This window comes from Heptranchias perlo, chromosome 21 (genome assembly GCF_035084215.1).
Source record: "Heptranchias perlo isolate sHepPer1 chromosome 21, sHepPer1.hap1, whole genome shotgun sequence".
Classification (NCBI taxonomy): Eukaryota; Metazoa; Chordata; class Chondrichthyes; order Hexanchiformes; family Hexanchidae; genus Heptranchias; species Heptranchias perlo.
In genome coordinates, this window is record NC_090345.1 from 26,546,140 (window position 1) to 26,568,549 (window position 22,410).

The 22,410-nt window shown below is 42.2% G+C and overlaps 1 protein-coding gene across 3 annotated transcripts in view; it reads right to left on the bottom strand.

Moving 5' to 3' along the window:
• The window catches only part of c21h10orf90 (chromosome 21 C10orf90 homolog), a 138,792-nt gene that overhangs the window by 23,477 nt on the left and 92,905 nt on the right, over positions 1-22,410 (bottom strand). For 2 of the 3 annotated variants that reach the window (XM_068002360.1, XM_068002358.1), the window contains exons 6-7: positions 20,750-21,902; positions 11,371-11,579 (exon numbers count right to left, since the gene is read on the bottom strand). In XM_068002360.1, the coding sequence (XP_067858461.1) occupies positions 11,371-11,579; positions 20,750-21,902 (1,362 nt within the window). The remainder of the gene's footprint in view (positions 1-11,370; positions 11,580-20,749; positions 21,903-22,410) is intronic. The other variant, XM_068002359.1, reaches the window with a different exon arrangement.

Genomic DNA, 22,410 nt, shown 5'->3' on the forward strand with positions numbered 1-22,410 from the left:
ATTTCCAATATTTTCTGCTTTTTATTCAAGGTTATTCAGTATTTATGGATTTTCTTTTTAGCTCTACCGTTTAAAATATTTAGAAGCGTAAGAACGCCATTCAACTAATTGCCTGTGCCAGCTCTCTGAAAGAGCTACCACTTAGTCCCATTTCCCTGCTTTTTCACCATACCCTTTTAATTTTTCTTTTTCAAATATTTATCCACTTCCTTTTAAAAAGCTATTATCAATTCGTCTTCCACTAATGCTTCTGATTGGGCGTTTTGTGTGTCCTAACAACCCTCTGTGAAAACAATTCTAACCTATCTCTTTGTTCCTTTGGTGATGATTTAAATTTATGCCTCTAGTTATCACCGACAAGTGGAAATAGGAACACAGGAGCATAGAAATGTATAGGACTGGAAAAGGCCATCGTGTTCTGACTGGCTGGTCCCAGTCTCTAGAAAATATCTTACGCACAATAACTGTCATACCCCTCTATGAGACACCTATCCTTTTCTTTCTTGAATTTGCTGATGCAATCACTCCCACTGCCTCCTTAGGATAGACATCTTTTGAAAGGCATCTTCTCAAATGCTTTCAAAATCCAAATACATAACATCCATTGCATTTCCTTAATCAAGAACTATGTTCTCAAAGAACCCTATTAAATTTGTCAGAAATGACTTGTCTTTTACAAATCTGTGTTGGCCATCTTTAATAAACCCATGCCTTTGAGTAAGTGTTAATTTTATCCTGTATTATTATGGTCTCTAGAAACTTACCCACTATTGTCGTTAGGCTAACTGGTCTGTAGATACCTGGTTGATCCCTTTCTCCTTTTTTGAACAGTGGTGTTACATTGGCACCATCCAGCCTTTTGGTGCAACTTCCATATCCAAAGCTGTGTGAAAGATTGTGGTCAAAGTATCTACTGTTTCCTCTAGCATTATTTAGTGTTACCTTTAGCATTCTGGAGTACATGCCACCAGGGCCCAATGCCTCTTTCACTTAGAGCTCCACCAATTTTTTCAGTACTTTTTCCTAGCCTATTGTTGTCCTATCTAGTTACTTCTTTTCCTCCTCTTGAAGCCTTTCATTCTCACTATCATACTCTTCTTTGAAAACTGAGGCAAAGTACTCATCTTCACCATTCCTTCATCCTCCATGAGATTATCTTTTTCATTTCTGAGATAAATGCTGTACAACTTTTCTTTATGTGCCTTGCCAGTCTTTCTTCATAATCCTTCTTAGCCATTCTAATCTTTACTGCTACTCCTCTAAATTTTCTATACCTCTCTGCCTGGTCACTACACAATTGAAAGAAAGCAAGAACTTGCAGTTGTCTAATACCGTATCATGTTCTTGGATGCCCCAAAGCATTTTCATAACCAATGAATTGCTTTTGAAGTCACTGTTGTTATGTGAGCAAATGTGGCAACCATGGGGTCTTATACATCTGCCCGAACAGGTAGATAGGGCATCAGTTTAATATTTTATCCAAACGACAGCACTTCCAACAATGTAACACACCCTCAGTACTACACTGAAATGTCAGCCTAGATTATGTTAAGAAGCATTGTAAGCAGAGTGGGAAGGTGAAATCAGATGCTCTGTGTTTGAATATTGTTTTCTTATTAAAAACAATATAAGAAGGTAATGTGCTGAAGATACTATATTACTGGGCATTTTTCAATTTGCCAGTATTAATTGCTTTCAAAGTCAACGTGGTACAAGTAGTGTGATTTGTTTCATACATGATTAATAGTGCAGGCAAAACCGAAAGGACATAATTGGAAGGAAATGGATTTAGCAGAGAGAACACTATTGATGTTCTTCCTTTTACTTCTGGGAGATGAGTCATTCGCCTATGACAATGTTCTCTGCAGCATAAGTGGCAACTCTCACAGGCTTATTTACCCTGCTACATTACACCCCACACCGTATTAGAGGAATTCACTTCAGATAATGACAGAAAATAAGGGAGACGTTCAGAACTGTGTATACTGCAATATTATTTAGTATTTAAACTCTCGGCTAGATTTTTTTAATATAGAATTATGATTTCAAATGTAACACTATCTGCTTTCGTTATTTCTTTTTACAAAGTAAACCTATGAAGCAACAACAGCTAATTTTCCATGATTGCTAGTACATACGCAAAGCAAATGTTGAAGCATCGTTGAGAGATGGTGACTTGGAGAGTGTCACTAATGAACGGATTCACTGTCAGATATCAGGGAGTCCAATCACAGTAGAGCTGTCAGAAAATTACAATACACTGTGGGAAAACCAATATGGAATTGGTATTGGTTACAAGTTAATTATGAAAATTATTCATGGAAATTCAGAAAAATGCAGATTGATATGGCAGAGAGCAGAAAAGCAATATGTTTTTCAAATATTATTAAATAACATTCAGCATAATGGTCATTTTTAGTATCAGACTTGGCTCAGTGGTAGCAGTCTCCCCTCTGAGTCAGACGGTTATAGTTTCAAGCCCCATTCCAGATACTTGTGCACAGGCAGATACCTCAGTACAGTACTGAGGGAGTGCTATACTATCAGAGCTACTGTCTTTCAAATGAGACATTAAACTGAGGCCCTATCTGTCCTCTCAGGTGGATGTAAAAAAACCCATGGCACTTTTTAAAGAACAGCAGGGGAGTTCTTCTTATGTCCTAGCCAATGTTTATTCCTCGATCAACGCCACCAAAAAAGATGATCTGGTCATTATATCATTACTGTTTGTGGGACCTTGCTCAAATTGGCTGCTGTGTTTCCCTACACCACAACAGTGACTACATATCAAAAGCACTTCATTGGCTGTAAAGCGCTTTGGGACATTGTGAAAGGTGCGATATAAATGCAAATTCTTTATTTCTTCTATTTAAATTTACTTTTATTTTCCCTCCCTCGCTTTAGATTTTCCTGAGTATTGAACCATTCCGCAGCTGAAGGAAGAGACAATAGAGGCTGCTCCTAAAAAATTGTCAATGGCACCCTTGAGTCATTCATTGGATGCTGCAATGTGAACGTCTCAGGGTGACGAGTGTACAGATTGTTCCTTTTCCTCAGCTAACTTTTGCTCACTGCCTCCCCTACAGCACAGCCAAGGTAGTGGCTCCACTAGGTGAGCAACCATGAACATCAACCTTCATCCCACTATTTGGCACTGTTAAAAAGTGAACAGTTTTTCTTGAAAATATGAATTTAGTGACAGGTTCTGCAAACAGTAATCATGGAATTCCAACATAGGAACAGGAGTAGGCCATTCAGCCCCTCGTGCCTGCTCCGCCATTTGAAAAGATCATGGCTGATCTGTGATCTAACTCCATATACCTGCCTTTGGCCCATATCCCTTTATACCTTTGGTTGCCAAAAAGCTATCTATCTCAGATTTAAATTTAGCAATTGAGCTGGTATCAATTGCCGTTTGCAGAAGAGAGTTCCAAACTTCTACAACCCTTTGTGTGTAGAAATGTTTTCTAATCTCGCTCCTGAAAGGTCTGGCTCTAATTTTTAGACTGTGCCCCCTACTCCTAAAATCCCCAACCAGCGGTAATAGTTTCTCTCTATCCACCCTATTTGTTCCCCTTAATATCTTATAAACTTCGATCAGATCACCCCTTAACCTTCTAAACTCTAGAGAATACAACCCCAATTTGTGTAATCGCTCCTCGTAACTTAACCCTTGAAGTCCTGGTATCATTCTAGTAAACCTACGCTGCACTCCCTCCAAGGCCAATATGTCCTTCCGAAGGTGCGGTGCCCAGAACTGCTCACAGTACTCCAGGTGCGGTCTAACCAGGGTTTTGTATATAATCAATATTTTTGCCAAATTACAATTAAAAGCTTTATGGGACGGCAACGCTATGTACTAATTACATAGGATGTACAGCACAGAAACAGGTCATTTGGCTCAACAGGTCCATGCCGGTGTTTATGCTCCACACGAGCCTCCTCCTTCCCCACTTCATCTAACCCTATTACCATACCCTTCTATTTCTTTCTCCCTCATGTGTTTATCTAGCTTCCCCTTAAATGCATCTATGCTAGTTGCGTCAACTACTCCTTGTGGTAGCGAGTTCCACGTTCTAACCATTCATATTGGATACCTTCTATGATCTGCAGCTAATGTAAGTACACACTGTGCACTGAATCTCTGTACTGCCTATGTTGGTCAGCAACAATCATTTTCCTAAAAGAAAAAGCAAAGTGCATTGTAGAATGAACAAAGTGCTTCATAGAATAGTGAGAAATAGATTTGTTCACACAACACCCTAAAAGCTGATTTTCTAATCTAAACCATGCCATCTCTGGGCAGTGCTAAATGGAAGCTAGGTGATTCTCCAGCGATAAAGAAGGGGGAAAAAATCAAAGGAAGAGTCATACTGGGCTGCTTTTCCACGTCTCCTAGAGACCAGTTTTAAATTTGCATTGGCAGAGGAAGTTGCACATCATGCATGCCCAGGGATACCAACAAAGGGAAAGGAGTGAAAAACATCTTTTAAGGAGAATCAATTACTAAAATGGCTAACTTTGTTGCCCACTAGCGTACCAGGATTTGTGATAACATCAAACAAAATCATAACTTGAATTGATTTATATTGTAGTTACTTTAACAATATGTTTCAATTGTACTCATCAACAACATAAATTTCATTGACCTATTTAATTCCTCTTCCTCGCCCTCCATTCTGTAGTAAAATAATGTATATCATTACAGAAATGTGGTTTTAGATACCTTATATGATCTGCAGCTAAAAGATGTGAGGAAATTGCTAATGCGTTCAGTTCAATTTCTTCTTGATTATCTATACTCCCGGCATGGTGTAGAGTTTGATAAAGTGATCAAATGTTCCCTTATATGGCTAAAAAGCAATTTTATTTGCTATACTGAAATGTGAACTCCATTACTGAGCATTGCAGGACTAATAACTGTTAATGGAGTGTGTGAGCATTTCACAGTCATTTTCATATACTTGAGCAATTTTATTTTCAATAACAAGAATGGTTAAATAGAAAATAATTGATTTCATTCATGGGAATAATTCCCTTTGTTGTACATTTTGTAAACCTATTGCATACAGGTTGCTCAAATTATTTTTCAAGTTAATTAAAAATAAAAGTTTATTGTAGGAAATTTTGCTTGTTGCTGTTCATGTGTTCATTGGGAAGATGTCAAGTTCAATAATCAAGTTTTTATCCAGTTTTAAAGACAAACCAAACTTGCAGGAGCCGCAGCTTGATGCAGTGATACATTTATGTTATGTAATGGTAAAAATGGGTTTCATGGGCTTTTAGTGATGTGACAAGCTCCCAGTTCTGCCAGGAGTTTTGCCTGAGTCATCAAGGTGGCACTCAGCAGAGGTGACGCTTTTGTCCCACAGTGAGGGAAGACAAGTTTGAAATCCAATTATCCCAGCTATTCTCGTGCGCATCTTAGAGGCTGACACAACAATAAAAAGAGGCTGAAGAATAGCACAAAAGGTCACATTGAACAGCAGAAAGAAAGAAAAGCAAAACTGCTTTAAAATATACTATGTTGCAGCTGTATACAAATATAATTTTCTTGCCTCTCAGCTATCTGGTCCTGGAGCATATGATAATCCATTCCACTTAACCGTTTATTTTAATTTTCTCTTGTACAATTATGTTAAGTTTCTCATTTTTAGCATTACAATCCAAATTCCTTATTTTCACACAGGTAAAACTAAACTGAAATCAGAACTATATTCATGGAATGTGCAGACATCTGCTTAGGTTTAAACTTAATTCTCATTTATATAAAGGATTGTAGAGTGGTAATTCTTGCCCTTCTGGCTCCACAAGGAAAGTAATTTTTTTTTTTAAAACTTACCTTTTTTGCCTCTTCTGGCCCTGATCTGCTTTACCACCAGGGTGGTTTGACAAGAAACTCACTACAGCATCCCACTCAGGCCGCCGAGTTAAATTGCAGTTGGGTCCCGATGACATCACCGGGACCCCACATGCATAGGTTGAAAGGATCCTGCCGGCTTTGGGCAGGTGTCCTTGATGCATGAAAATCACAACCGGCTGGCTCCTGGGCAACCTGGGCAGCTATGCCGGGCGGGTAGGGTTAAAATGATTCCCTATATTTTCCTTTATTAAAAATTCCTTCAATTATATAATTTGAAGGTCTGTTATTAACAAGAAAGGAAGGGACACTATTAATTTGTAGCTAGGGCACTGAAATCTTTTTTTATTGAATTCTGAAAATACCAATTAGCTGTCAGTTGCTTCAATACATTAAATATAGCATTTTCATTTCTGAGTGGCTCAGTGACAATTCAATCATAAATTATAATTATGTGCATTCTTTCAAGATCACTAAGACTTGTCAAAAGGTTTCACACAGTTACTTCTCAAACTAAATTAAAAAGTTGTAGAGTCTAGACATCCGATACAACAGCAGAGCAGGAATATCCGATCCCGGCAAAGTAGGAGCAGGAATCTCTGAGACCCAAAGTTAAGTCATATGCGCATAAACCGGTACTGAGGAGCACCAACAGCCTGTGCATGCACAGAAGCCCAAAAGAGGCATTAAGGGGCACTGAGCTCGATTATGCATAGAAGGCTGGGAAATATTGGTAAGCAAGATCTAGGTAAAGAAGGCAAGCTTCAGGAATGAAGCACAGGGCAAAGTCAAGACTCTGAGAGAGGGGTAATGTTAAATGAAGGAGAATCATTGGAGGTATATTTATATGGTATGGACTTTTTCAGAATTATTTAATTCTTTTATGTGTTATAAATTTTATTTTTAGTTGAGTGGGTGGGGAGCCAACTAAGGCAAAGACTTCGGGCGCTAAATTGGGCCGTGTAGCGCCCGTTGTTTCGATGCTACTCGGCCTCTCCGACATCCAAGATGGCGTCTTAGATGCACATGCACTTTTCCAGTATGATGTGCGCCAGACGCCATCTTGGTATAGGAGTCAGCACAGACGCAGAAAACGCATGCTGGAATCATGTTAAGTAGGGAGAAAATGGCTTCAATCAGTGAGCAACGCTGATTTAAAGTGATAGACACCATTTTGGGACTTAACACTCAACTCAACGCACGGTCTTAACCCCAACCATCTGAACTTGTCACAGAGTGCCTGGAGGACCCCCCACCGGCGCTATTTAAAGGGACCATGCAGGATTTACAGGTTAGTGGCTGGATTATTGCTTCTAACTGCTGAGACATTTGTAACTGTTTTTGGAGGTCTCCTACACTTGAATACTAGGACACAGGGACATAGCCTAACATTTAGAGCCAGGACTTGCAGGAGTGAAGCTAGGAAATGCTTCTACACGCAAAGGGTGGGAGACGTTTGGAACGTTCTTCTGCAGAAGGCAGTTGCTGCTAGCTCACTTGTGAAAGTTAAATCTGAGATTGATAGATTTCTGTGAACCAAGGGTATTAAGGGATATGGGGGTAAGGCGGAACAGGCTTGAGGGGCTAAATGCCACTGCCACTTGCTGCCTCCTGATATGCGCCAATTTCTCCTGCAAGAAAGTGGGACATGTATCTGGGTGATGTCCCTGTCGTGGTTGAATAGCTGCCAGTGTGTGCGGCCTGCGAGTTGTGGGTGGCGGCTTGAAACAGTGGTAATGTGCAAGGGTGAGAGAAAGCATCTGGTTGGAAGAGTTGAGTACTGATGGAAAGAGTTTGTTGGTAAGTGGGGGATGGGGGGTGTAGTGTGTGTAGCAGTTGATAGGAGACGCCACTTGACAGCTGACCTCACTCAACTTGACCACTCATGTCAAAGCATTGAACTTCTTCCTGCACTGCATCCATGTTCATGATGCTGTGTGCCTGGCATTGACTTCATCCCCCGCTGCTTCCCACTACCTTTTGGATATATGTCTGGAGGGCCTCCAGCCCAACACCCCCACACCCCCCCACACCGCGCCACGGGTATAGGCTGTCGCTCCTTCTGTCCACCTCTTGCACCAAGGTCTCTAGTGCATCAGCAGAGAACCTTGGTGCATGCACTCTCGCAGGCCTGGTACCAACTCAGATCGGCAGATTGGTGTGGTCTGGCATGCAGATTGGAGGATGTGGGATTTAGTAGTGCGCAACCTTTATTCAATGTTTTAACATAACTCATCTGTGTGAAAGCATAGGGATGGGACCTGCATCTGTGTTTTACGTCTGCGATGTCTAATCTCCATTAAGTCTCCGTGCAGACAGTAGACTGTTATTTTCAGTAAATAACAGGTACCAGCTACCTTTAAGAGATTTCTAAGAAACATTCTCCCTTTAAGAGATTGAGCTCCCTCTGGTGGTTGAATCAAATGTATCCTTTGTATTCAAGTGTAGGAGACCTCCAAAAACAGTTACAAATGTCTCAGCAGCTAGAAGCAATAATCCAGCCACTAACCTGTAAATCCTGCATGGTCCCTTTAAATAGTGCCGGTGGGGGTTCCTCCAGGATCTCTAAGACACGTTCAGATGGTCGGATTTAAGACTGTGCGTTGAGTTGAGTGTTAAGTTCCAAAATGATGTCTATCACTTTAAATTAGCGTTGCACACTGATTGAAGTCATTTTCTCCCTACTTTACATGATTCCAGTGTTCGTTATCTGCGCCAGCGCTAACTCCTATACCAAGATGGCATCCGGCGCACGTCATGCTGGAAACGTGCTTGAGCATCCAAGGTGCCATCACGGATGTCAGAGAGGCCGTGTAGCGCCGAAATAACAGGCGCTACACGGCCCAATTTAGCGCCACAGTACTTTTTTTTACTGAGACTGGTTTTGGACTGATTGGTTTTTAGTCCAACCAATATGTTTCCCCTAACCGATTGTGGTTTGTAATTTGTTGGATTTTTTTTTGCCATGGGACAGTTAAGCCAATCAGGATGTTTTAGTTCTTCAAACTTTTTTTCCGCCCTACATACATGCAGTAGATCTAAGATTTTTACTTTTATAGGTTTTAATGTTACAATTCTTCAGTTGTTTATGAACCTTCCAAATAAAATCCTAGCAATTTTGAATTCACAATAGACTCATACATTAAGTAGAGTAGCTCACCATTTTCAGAGGAATACACAACTTCTCAGACCCATGCCTGTAGACCTCAGGGTTTATGAGCCTATCACATAGTGAAAGAACTCTAGAAATAACCCAAGATAAAATAAAAATTTTGGGTGAATTTTTGCTTTTCAATCCTAGGGTGGTATTGCTTTTCAATACCACCATCACACGAGAGGACACCACCCACCAGGTACATGGTTCATACTCCTGTGACTCGGCCAACGTTGTTTACCTCATACGTTGCAGGAAAGGATGCCCCGGAGCATGGTACATTGGCGAGACCATGCAGACGCTGCGACAACGGATGAACGGACACCGCGCAACAATCGCCAGACAGGAGGGTTCCCTCCCAGTCGGGGAACACTTTAGCAGTCAAGGACATTCAGCCACCGATCTTCGGTTAAGCGTTCTCCAAGGCGGCCTTCGAGACACACGACAACGCAAAATCGTCGACCAGAAGTTGATAGCCAAGTTCCGCACCCATGAGGACGGCCTCAACCGGGATCTTGGGTTCATGTCACGCTACACGTAACCCCACCAGCAAAAAGGGGGAAAAAAATTATATGTTTTTTAAAATTCTCTCTCTCTCTCTCTCTCTCTGCCATTTTGAGTTTCTTTCTGCCTGCCTGTGTAATCGACACAATGTATATCTAGTGTACTGGGACGTGCTGTTCTCCGTGACTGGCCTGTTTGAATAACAACGACACCTTTTGATTGGTGTGATGCTGTCCCAACATAGTATAAGATATGCGATTTGAGAACCTTTTCACTCATTCATCTGACGAAGGAGATAATCTCCGAAAGCTTGTGATTTTAAAATAAATTTGTTGGACTATAACCTGGTGTTGTAAGATTCCTTACAACAATCCTAGGGTATCAGCACTAGGAAATGGAACATATATTTCACATTTAGCACCTAAGGGATGATTTTGTGAGGCTCCTTTTCTGGCATAGAGTCTCGTTTCACAGGCTTGTGGACTGCAGATTTAACTCTTTAATGGTATAGCTCTATCTTCAACCTGCACTCCCATCTAACAAGGCTTTACGTGGGACGCAATGCCTCACTAAATTATCCTTCTAGTGTCAGCATCAAGCAGCCCAAGGTGAGTATAGTGTAGAGCAAATGCAGAGTCAAGTCGCCTTTATCCTGCCCTTCTGATGTGTCGTAATTCCAGCTTCAAAAAAGCATTTCACATTCTGACATTTCTACTTCCCACAATAACTATCATTGCCGTTATTGAGTGAGATTACAAATTTGGTGATAATTAATGTTCAAAGTACTGGTGATTTTGTTATATGGACCTGTGCACACTGAGATATGGTCAAACTTATTTCATAAAGGGTCCTCAAAGCCAGCAAGGAGAGGAAATATTCATCCCATCACTCTGAGCTGTATTCAAAAAAAGAGGTTAAACAACTATGTACCAACCCACTACACAATCAAGGTCATCCATAAAAAATTATTTTTTAAAAAATTCTCGCCAAATTCCTCCAACAATTTTCTCCCCTTCCCTTCCCCCTGTAGGTGTGGACAGTTCCACAGCATCATTACCCTCTGGTACTTCACACAAGGTCATTATTCATGTGTGAACTTTGACAGTGAGTGTTGGCAGGCTATTTGACTATGAGGGGCGAAGGACATCACAGCCAAGCCCAATCCTGTCCACACATGTGCACTTCTGCTCGGGTCACTGGATGATGATCAGGAGCAATAACCCCGATCACTTTTTCTCTTCCTAACCTAAAGACACTGAGGCCAATTGTAGCACAACTACCAGCAACCTGTTCCCCTGTTTGAGATCAACTGATTGAACACAGACTGGAGATAGAACTTGGGATCTGAAAGTCTCAACTACTCATTTAAAGAACTCATCCCTATAGTGGACTTTTAAAAACAAAATACCCTGGGGAAAGTACGTTCAATCTGAAATGATCACAAAAATATATTTTCATGAGAGAAGAAAAAATTCCAGCGTCATCATGTGAAACAAGCCCTGGTGAAGAGCTGAGATATGATGGGTGTCCAATAATGTACTTTCTCAATTTGCAAATTTAAATTTCTTCTCTCAGATAAGAGAGATTCTAAACCATTTTACTGTGTTCATAGTACACATAGGGGGACTAATTCAGAAAGAAAGTATTTCCTTTAAATATACAATCTGTATTTAAAAATATGGTCTAACATTCTTTCATAAAACTATTCCACTGTGTTTTTTTACATATATTGAATATTCCACATACCAGCACTGCGTATCATCTTAGAACAGGGCACAGGCTATAATTTCAAGCCACTCCTCCTTTCTTATTGCTGAATGCAACAACAAGAATGGGGTTTGATGCCTCTTACCCGCAACGTGAGCACTTGCAGTACAGTTTTCTCAGGCCCAGTGATGGGTTCTGACTGGTTGATCTCAATATCTTCCCCTCGATGTACAGTGGGAGATCCTGTCGTTGACCTGGCTGTCACGCTGAGGGTGGGTTTTTGGCTGCCCTGATTCACGGTGTCGTTCCTCTTTCTGTTTAAACCAACATGACAGTTGGGAAATTTCATATCTGCTGTGAAGAAAATCTCACATTAATTCACAAGTACTGTCATTTAATGGCTAGTTGTGGTGAATTGTAAACTGTTTTATATACAGAATCCTGAAAACTTGTGTCAGAGGATGTACTTCACCATTAAAAGGAAAATTCAACCCCATTTTAAAAAATGATAATTTCAATAGTTTACTCAGAAATTGAATCCTTTGCTCAGCATTCTGAACAGTGAGCTAATATATTGCATTTTTTACCACATAAACATTAGCATTTTGCCATTTGCTGGCTGACTTCATTATGCACAGGTTTCCTCACAAAACTAGCTCTGGTGGGGGTGGAGGACACATTGGCCTTGATATCTACTCAGGGCCATGAAGGGAGTGGTGGCGGGGGGGGGAGGATTTCCCGGACATCCTGACGATTTTGATGTCAGAATGTCTTTTACATTTTTTCAGCAAGTTTGCCGCCCGACAGGCAGCATGATTGACAGGCTGGCTGCCTGTTTGGACAAGAAAACAGCCGGGGAACAGTTGCCAAGTAAGTGGGCCATCAGAGAGAGTTGGGGCTGGATATCGGGAGGGGATTGGTCATTGCGGGGGGGGTCGGTCATTAGTGGGGGGGGGGTCGGAGATCATATTGGGGGGTCAGATAGTGGAGGGGGTTGGAGATCATGGGGGGGAGTTGGACATGGGAGAGGGTCGGCCGATCACGTGAGCGGGATCACGGTAGGTGAGCTGGTCGGGCCTGGAGGAAACACTCCTGCTCCTCCTGGCCCACAAGCAGCGCATTAAAGGCCGTTGATCTGGGCCTTCTCGCCTCTTCTCATGAGGCATGAATCGGAAGGCCCAGAAATCTCAGACCCCAGAAGTTAAAAATAAAAAAGCTATTAAAATGGAGGCACACAGCCTCCTTAAAAGATTTTACTGACTGCCCCACCTCCTGAGAGCAGGTTGGTCTCTAGCCCCCCGACCAGCCTCTGTTAAAACCAGAAATAGGCGAGTTGGGGTCGAGTTTTATATTTTTACAATTTATACCTTCCTACCCGCCCCCAAGGTTAAAATCATCCCCATTGTGTGAGGTATTTTGATATAGCTGTAGGTCAGGATGGAGGAAAAAAGATCCTTAAAACTGGAAACACATTTAATATGAATGGCTGGAAGAACACAATTATTAAAAATATACATAGGTCAGGAATTTGCTTACTGAAGTATAGCATGCAATTTTAACTGAAATTGATTACAACACTGTTTTGCAGCCAGTAACCTGGATAGTATGTCCTACCTGGGACAAGTTTTAACGGGAAACAAGCATAGCCGTTTCCCACAGAAAGAAAAGGAAAATCAGAAAACAACAATAGCTTGCATTTATATAGCGCCTTCAACATAGTAAAATATCCAAGGTGCGTCACAGGAACGTTATCAGACAAAATTTGACACTGAGCCACATAAAGAGATATTGGGCTTCATTTTAGCACCCGCTATCGGGTGCGTTCCTGGCGGGGGGGCTCCGAAAATCGGGGAATCCCGGAGCGGGTCCGGAGCCCGGCTCCAACCCGCCCACTTCCGGGTTCCCCACTGAAGCGCCGACGTGCGCGCACAGCCCCCGCAGGTAGGAATCCCGCAGGCAATTAAAGCCAGCGGGGTGCCACTTAAAAGTATTTACTGAGGTATTTCAGGTTATTAACTGACCTGATTAAGTGAATATGTGAGGAGGAGTGGGATTTTATAGACAACTGGGACTGTTTCCCATACTGGGGGAAACACTCCCAGTTCAAATGGACGTGTTGCAGCTGTCAGCCTGTGGCAGCTGCAAAGGTCCATTTGACAGGTGGGGAGGGGGAGACCCTCACTCATTGCAGGAGGCCACTCTGTCACTTGGGACAAAGTTTGGCCTCCACCGCCCTCCTCCTGACAAGAAAATTCACCAACTTGCACACTTACCCCGGGGTCCAGAGACATGTACCTACCTTGCGGACCCCCTCAGATGTACATCTTGCGGATGAGGGCCGTGGTAGCTGCAGTCATGCCCTCCTCGGAGGGCGAACAGCATCACCAGCCTCACCAGCCACGCCGCCGCCTCTGACACGTGGAGCTCCACAACAGAGTGCTGTGACACATCCAACTGCACAGCAGGAGGGAGGGCAACTGCAGAGAGAGATGCGTCGCAGAGGGCACTACCCTCGCCACAGGGTCTACAGACCGAGGCTCAGCTTCCTGGACCTCTCTGAGCAGCAGTGCACACGGAGGCTCAGAGTCACTCGACATGTAGTCGTGGACATCTGCAGCCTTCTTCATGCCGAGCTGCTCCCGGCTGGCCCAAGCACCATCTTCTTACCTGTCGCTGTCAAAGTCACCACTGCCCTCAACAACTTCTCCTTCGCATCCTTCCAGGGTGCCACCGGGGACATCACCGACGTCTCCACAAAAGAGCCCTGCAAATACACCGATACCACTCTGCAGTGACACAATGGGTGTCATCAGTTGTGGGTCTTCATTGTGATCCTCAGGAAAGGGCATTTTTGCACAAACCAGACAAGATTCGCAAAGACGTGGCAGTAGCGGTGACAATATAATATGTAATGTGAATTGATCAGAAATTCAATATAAGTAAAAACCATGACAAACCCTCAAACACCCTTGTGCATCCCCTTCATGCTCACGACACGTTTGCCTTACGCTGCCTACTGCACATATGTGATGCATGCCCTGTAGCTGCAGCACAGGTAGTGGCAGGTTGAGTGAGGCTGACTGTGAAAGAGATGCACGAGAGGGTGAGTATGAGATAGAGCCATGAGACTATATGAGGATTGGGTTGAGTGGTAGTGGCGGGATGAGTACTGGCGAGGTGAGTAAGTGCAGGTAAGATGAGGATGAGCTTTGCGTGGGTATGAGGGGTGATGTGACAGAGTAGTGTTGGCAGTGCAGAAGGAGATGTGGGGTGGGGGCGGTGATGTGGCAGATGGAGTGTAGGGGAATGAGTAAGTGTACTCACTTTGGCTGACCTACTTAGCTCATTGGAGCGCCTCCTGCACTGTATGCAGGTGGGCGATATGTTGGTGGTGCTGGTGACCTCCTCTGCCACCTCGAGCCAGGCCTTCCTGGTGGCACAGGCAGGCCGCTTCCTCCCGCCCACCGGGGGGAAGATCTCTGTCCTCCCTCTCCTCTTCACCCCATCTAATGATACCTGGAGTGAGGCATCATTAAACTGGGAGCAGCCTTCCCCCTGGGCTGCTCCATGCTGTAATTTTTTCTGTTTGTTGCAGCATCTGTCAGTAGAGGACTGCCCCTTTAAATAGAGCTCCTCCAGCTGACAGACCTTACTGCGCATGCGCAGCCCGCCCGACGCGCAGATCAGCAATGGGGAACCCGGAAGAACAGGTAAGTGGCTCCAATTAGGCTGCGATTGCGCGGGGGGCAGACTGATTTCGCCAGGCGCGTGGGCCCCCCCGCCGCGAATCCGCAGCCCTGGTAACATCGAGCCCATTAGGACAGATGACCCAAAGCGAGGTCAAAGAAATAGGTTATAAGGAACGACTTAAAGAAAAATAGGGAGGCGGAGAGTTTTAGGGTGATAATTCCAGAGCTGAGGTCCTAGACAGCTGAAGGCATGGCCACCAATGGCAGAGCGGAAGAAATCGGGGATGCGCAATAGGCCAGAATTGGAGGAGCGCAGAGATCTCAGAGGGTTGTTATGAGTTTAGTGACTAAAAATTTGTAATTTGCCATGGATCTGATAGAGGCATTTCATTCAATACTAAACCATTAGTGTTTTACTGTACACATCAGGTCACGAACAATAAACTACTGCACGTCAACTAAAAAGTGTTAATATAGTTGAACTGGTGCTGGCTTGGTTTGTTGAATCATTGACACATTGTACCACAGAATGGAGGGTCACGGGATTGATTCCACTCTGCTGGATTCCTGATCTGAACCAGACTACTGTGAGAAGATGACGACTGGAGGCCAGAGGTCTCCCCACAGGGTAGCAGCAAAAATTAAAGAGAGTATCATCAGACCTACCAAGTCTTCCTGGCGCCTCGTGTGAGACAGCAATGAAAATTATATAACTGTTAAAATCTGTCTACAATCACATTAGTTTTTATATATGTATAAGGATGTATATTGTTATTCTGAGTGGGCAAGGTTTGACTACACAGTAATATAAAGCAAAGGACAATTTTGCTGGACATGTTAGACCTGCTTTTCTAATGTCTTTTTTCATGTCTGTTGTGTGGGTGCTAAAGTTCTCAGATTTTTCATGTGGTTGTCAGAGTTGAACTTTGATATTATGCATGATCACACTTTGTACCTGCAAAATGATGAGTGGCTGGTGCTTATTATTAGGAATTAATTCATTGAGCATATTCTGTGACGTATGGGCATTATCTTTTCCTCCAATCATTAATGTTAACGAAAAGTCAGTGTAATCACAATGTGGGTTTCCCCATGAACAAAGGAAAATATTCCTCATAGTTTGCTTTCTCTAAGATGTGGAGATGCCAGTGATGGACTGGGGCGGACGAAGGAGCAAAGCTCCGAAAGCTTGTGATTTCAAATAAAGCTGTTGGACTATAACCTGGTGTTGTACGACTCCTTACATTTGCTTTCTCTAAGTCATTGAATTTTTCGATTCTATGATTGTGTAGTGAACCCCTACAGCAATAAAGTGCTGCCGCAGCATATTTCATGTTTTCTGTTCAGTATTTTCAGTTGTGCTCTAAAAGCCTTCAAATTCTAGTTTGTGACAGTAGCATTCAAATACTTAACACACTTGTTTGGTATTCCTCTGCCTGCTATTTTAAAGGGAGGCACTGACCCATTTCTTTAAAAGTTTTAAAGCTTCCATTAGAATAGGGAATAGGGAAAGGTCATTCAAACATGTTAAACATTTATATACTAATATCACAAGCAGTATTTCCTACTGTTTTAGAATAGCTAATTTAATGATTTTTATTTTTAGGATTTATGAGCACCACGCAACAGCAGTCTTTAAAGATTAATGGAATACGCTATCCCGTGGAAGCTGTTTCCACCTAACTTCCACATTTAAGCAGCTATCACTGAATATCCTTGCGCTTGTGTCATATATGTCAAAGTGAGAGCCCATGGTGAAGGAGCTCTGAGTTTCCTGGAGTGGGACTGCTGCTGTGCCCAGGGTAACTTAGACACAGTTCAGCGAGGTGCAGCGGCTTCAGGATCAGCTGCTTTAAATACAGATTTCTGCAGGTAAGAAACAATTTAATTTTTTTTTTTGCCATTCTGTCAACAGCCACCTTCACTTGCTTCAGACTGCTTCTCACTAGGTCAGGCCACAGGCAGATATTCAGACCCCCACTCACCCCTACCCACCATCAGGGCTTCTCAGGAGCAGGTATGTCATTCCCTGGGAGGCACATGGTCTCGTTACCTGAGGGCCAGGATTGCGGGAAGTGGTTGGCTGCACATGCTCTACAGAAGGATCATGGGACTGAGATGGCCCTCGTCTCCTGTCAGCTTGCTCCTTAGCAACTTGGTGTCGCCTCCCATGTTCCACTGCTGTAGTGGTATTCAGGGGATGGCTGAAGGCCTGGCATGTGTTACTGTCCTAAAAGACAGCAGTACCATGCAGCTGCAACCTCCTGAGTGGCTTGGTCCTCATCATCATCTTCACCATCATCATCATCTTCCTGCTGTGCTGCCTGTTGCTATGGTAGATCTGCATTAAAGGAGGGCAGAAGCTAAGAATAGCTGAGCATCACCCGCTTTGGATTAAGGAGACAAGAGAAGGGGGTGAAAGATTGTGGCTGTGCAGTGTTTTATATGATGTCAGATGCTCAGTCAGTAACATGGGGTGAGCAGTTTTAGGTGGTGATACCCCTGCGGTGGCCTGCCTTTGGTGGGCAATGTGTGCCAATTTGCCCTGCACGAAAACAGAATGAATGAGGGTAAGGCTAGCATTTGAGGTGTATGTGCCAAGTGGCATGGTAGAGTTGAAGTAAGAGATGTAGGTCCATGTATGTAGATCATTAAAATGTCATGGACTGGTACAGAAAATAATCAAAAAGGCTAATGGAATGCTGGCCTTTATATCTAGAGGACTAGAATGCAATGGGGGGGGGGGGGTAAAAGTTATGCTACAATTATACAAAGCCCTGGTTAGACCACATCTGGACTACTGTGTTCAGTTCTGGGCACCACACCTTAGGAAGGATAAATTGGCCTTGGAGGGAGTGCAGCGTAGATTTACTAGAATGATACCTGGACTCCAAGGATTAAATTACGAGGAGAGATTACACAAACTAGGGTTGTATTCCCTGGAATTTAGAAGATTAAGGGGTGATTTGATCGACAGAAGGGGAACTGATAGGGTAGATACAGAGAAATTATTTCCGCTGGTTGGGGAGTCTAGGACGAAGGGACATAGTCTAAAAATTAGAGCCAGGACTTTCAGGAGTGAAATTAGCAAACACTTCTACACGCAAAAGGTGGTAGAAGTTTTGAACTCTCTTCTGCAAATGGCAGTTGATGCTAGCTCAATTGTTAATTTTAAATCTGAGATTGATAGATTTTTGTTAACCAAAGGTATTGAGGGATATGGGGCTCAGGAGGGTAAATGGAGTTAGGTTACAGAGCTGCCATGATCTCATTGAATGGTGGAACAGTCTCGAGGGGCTAAATGGCCTACTCCTGTTCCTATGTTCCAATGTTCCTTCGTTTTACATCAAAACCTGCACCAATGGATATGAAAATGAGAAGACCCAGGACACTTATGTGTATGGTCCTCTGGAGCCCACTGGTGGATGCAATCACTTTCTTAAAAGGTACAATATCACAAGAGCTGCTATTCTTAATTAATTAATTTACTTCCCTCATTGTTTTCCATTTTTAGGTCCCTTTCTGTTGCCAATGCTCCATCTTCAGGAGGAACACAGTCTTGATAATAAATACATTGGGACGGATTTTCCACTGGGGTTTCCTGGCATAACTCCAGTGGGTGAGGTGGATAAGCAGGTGGGGAACCATTATGCCAAATTCCTGAGGCTCACCGCCACTTCCAGGATTTTCCGCAGAAAGTGACGTCAAAAGTGATGTCAGACATCGAATACGTCCAACAATGAATACTGATATAACGACCGGCAAAACTTCCTGAGCAAGCATATTCAAAATGTCATGCAGTGTATTTCTTGTTATTAGTAATGCCATAGCAACAATGCTAGGAATACTAGTACATTCTTGGCAGCTGGCATTGCTATGGAGGGTGATTTAAAATTAAAATGGTCATTTATCTCATTGGTTGGTTGAGGGTTCTTACTGTGTGCGCAATGGCTGCCGCATTTGCCTACATAACAGTGACTACAGTTTAAAAGTAATTCATTGGTTGTGAACTACTTTGGGTCATTCTGAGAATGTGAAATGTACCATATTAACGTAAGCTCTTCTTTCTTTCTTAAACCACATGGTATTTTGTTAATTGAAGACTAGGAGGACATGAGAACTGATGTCATTTCCAGAGAGCAAATTATAGTAACAAAGGTGTTCTTTTCAACCTTAAGCAATGCTATTTTACCAGATATTATGCATACAAGGTCACACTTCAACTCGTAGGGAGCAGCGGATTGCTTATGGGAGTATTTCTTGGCGCTGACCACAAGAGAAGTATCTGGTGCTGCCTGAAAAATCATAAAATTGATATTTTGAATACCAACCTTTCAAAGTGAAACAGCAGAAGCTGAAGCAGGGAGAGGTTGAAATGAGAGAAGCTGCAGTGGAGATGAAGTTGGCAAAGGCCGAAGTGGGAAGATTTGAGGCACTTCACACCCACATAAAGGCAACAGGCCTAAGTGTGCCTAAGTATGGTAGGATCCTTTTTGTGCACGCACAGAATTTAGTTGCACACTGTGTAAAGGGGTCCATCTGTATTACAGATACAGCTTTCTCAGTGCCGCTCTGCAATGAAGGAAACAGAATCCTTCCTTTGTGTGAGATTGAGGTAGGAAAGAGAGAAATCTCACATCTGAGCCTCACACTGAATACAGGGGAATTGATAGTACAAACTCAACCCCACCCATTTAATTTCCAGAGAGAACATTCTTCATGAATGCTCCCTGACCCTCAAAGATAATCAAACAAAATTACAGAAAATTCCACATCTCCACAGATCATGCGCTGGCCCGTTAGCCCACACTGACATTTCCCTTCCCTTCTTCCTGACTACAGGAACCATGATATCTCATGGAGTATTTGACTCTCTCAGTCTATACCTATCCCACTTACCACCACTTCTATCCCAACCAGATATTTGTTCAGCTCTTTTCTGAATGAGTTAACTGCTATTGCTGACCATCTACTCCACAAATCCACCACTCCATGGAGGAAAAGCTTTCTGCTAACCATTCGTTTCATTTGAGACTTACAAAACTTCCAAGTGAAGACAGATAATTTCAAATGCCATTCAAAGTTAGGATTCTAAGTCACAATTATCTAGAGAAGAAGTTCATTTTTCTAATGCCGCAGTTCCTGAACTCAATTATTTTTGTCTAAATGTAATATAAGGGATAATAATACAGCGGTTTATATTAAATATTTAAAAGTGTAATTTAAAATTTGAATCACTGGAGTAACCAGACATAATAAAATATTACAGTCTCACTAGTCGAATGCCTGAAACCAGTATCCTTCACACTCAACTTTAAACTTAATTTACATTTAAAATATTGTGATTCTAACACTAGTTTCTAATACTAAAATTCATCAAAATTCAGAACTAGGCTCATAATATATTTATAACATACTTAGTCAAAGGTTCAGATTAAATTTTTCGCATTTTGCTTAATTTTTTCACATCAACCCAAAAAGTGATGAATCCAAAAACCAATGAACATTGTTACTCCAATAAAAACAGAAAATCTTAAATATGCAGCAGATCTATCAGCATCTGAAAGAGAAATGACAAGTTAACATTTTGAATGTAGAAAATTGTTAGAACATTGGAATCATTAACCTTTTTTTTTAGATTCTGATGGACCTGCTGCGTATTTCCAGCATTTTTTGCTTTTATTTCAATTTTCTGCATTTGTAGTTTTCATTCTTGTTATATCTACTGCTATTACTTTCTTTCGAGCTGTAAAGTCTTCAGTGGAAGCTATGATGTGGTTGTTTTCTAAATATAATGTGCTTTTATGAAAATAACATATATTTGTTGACACCTACCTGATTCCCTTATAAGGTCAGAAAATGGACACTGAACTTTATGTTGATGACGTTTATATTTCTGTTCAGTTATGGCACCATTTGTTCCTTTATTCATATTTGAAAGAGAAATAAAGAGATGAGCAGACCCTTCAGGTAAACTTGGAGAATCTTTTATACCAGAAGGCGGATGTCCATTACTTTGGCGTTCAGTCTTACAAACTTTCTGAGCAGTTGATGTTTGTTGCTGAATGAAGTCACTGGCTCTCAGTGATACATCCTGTGATTTTTTATCCAACATGGTGAAAGTGACTTTTTGTTTTGAGCTTCCAATGAATGAAATTAGTTTAAATGTGCTATTGCCACCATCTGCTGATGATTTAGAAGAAGTGCAGCTTAGCTTTAAGGATAGAGATGATTTTTGTATTAACCCAGACCTATTGTTGTTTGTAAGAGGGTCAAGATCAACCAAAAGGGATTTGTCTAAGTAGTAAGTACTGTTAAAACACTGTGATGGGACTTTGAAATGTGCAAAGGAAACAACTGCATGTAACTGCTGAGCAAGATGGATTTTGTCTTCATTGTTGCTTAGCAGCAAGGTTTCAGGATATCTGCTATCAATTTTTAAAGAGCTTGGCCTGTCTTCTGTTGAATGTAACACTGAGCGAGGCTCAGAACACTCTTCTGTAGCAGTATATCCATTACAAGGAAACTCATTGACATTATCTGTGTGGGAAGGAATGTGCACAGTATCTTCAGGACTCTTGAATTTTTTCAGAACATTCACAGATCTGCCATGTTCTGCTGCATTTTCCTCATGTGTAGGGGCACTGACAGTTGGTTCAGAAAGCTTATTAGCTGCGCTTATAATTCTTCGGGCAGTAATTGTAATGGAAGAAAACCCCTTCCTGGATTTAGTCAAGACTTTACCTTTTCTGAAATGTTTAGTGGACCCCAGAATGCTTTCCTCAACTGGTGTTGTTGACAGTGCTGTGTGTGGTGTATTACTGAGAGATAAGTTTTGATTTTTTAATGGTTGATGGAAGCGTTCAGCCTGGGCATGCTGTAAACAAATAGGCGAAGCACAGGAATGTTCTTTTCTTGCTTCCTCTCTGATTGTCAGTGAGATTACAGATGATGGAATCTTTTCTTTCACTTTGCTAGGTGATGCATACTGCAGAAAAAAAAAGAATTTGCAAATTTATCCACAGTAATATAGTGAGAACTGTATAATTTTAGTACTGGGATCCTTTATTTCAGTTTACCATGCATAAGTTCCTTAAATCTTTTCTGGCCTAATTGCTATTAATTGAATGAAAATTAATATTAGCACTTTAATCCTGTTGAATAAGCCAAAAAAGATGCATGTAAAATTGAAGGCTTGGTTTTAGCTGCAGAATTCAGACAGCTACATTAAAGCTCATACATAAAGCTGCAGAGGCTCTTTTAGTTCAGCTAGGTGGCGTGCACTTACAAGAAATTCCCTTCCTATGTATCGTACTATGTAGTTGCAATTCAATATAAAACTTACGTTGCCGAGAGATAATGGGGGCTAAATTGGATAACCCCCGATACTGGGCACGGGGTTTGCGGTGCACGATGAACCCACGCCCAGTCGTTGAGATACAGGCAGCACGTAACATTCGTGCTGCCTGCTGTTTTATATGATAGCTGTGAGCAGC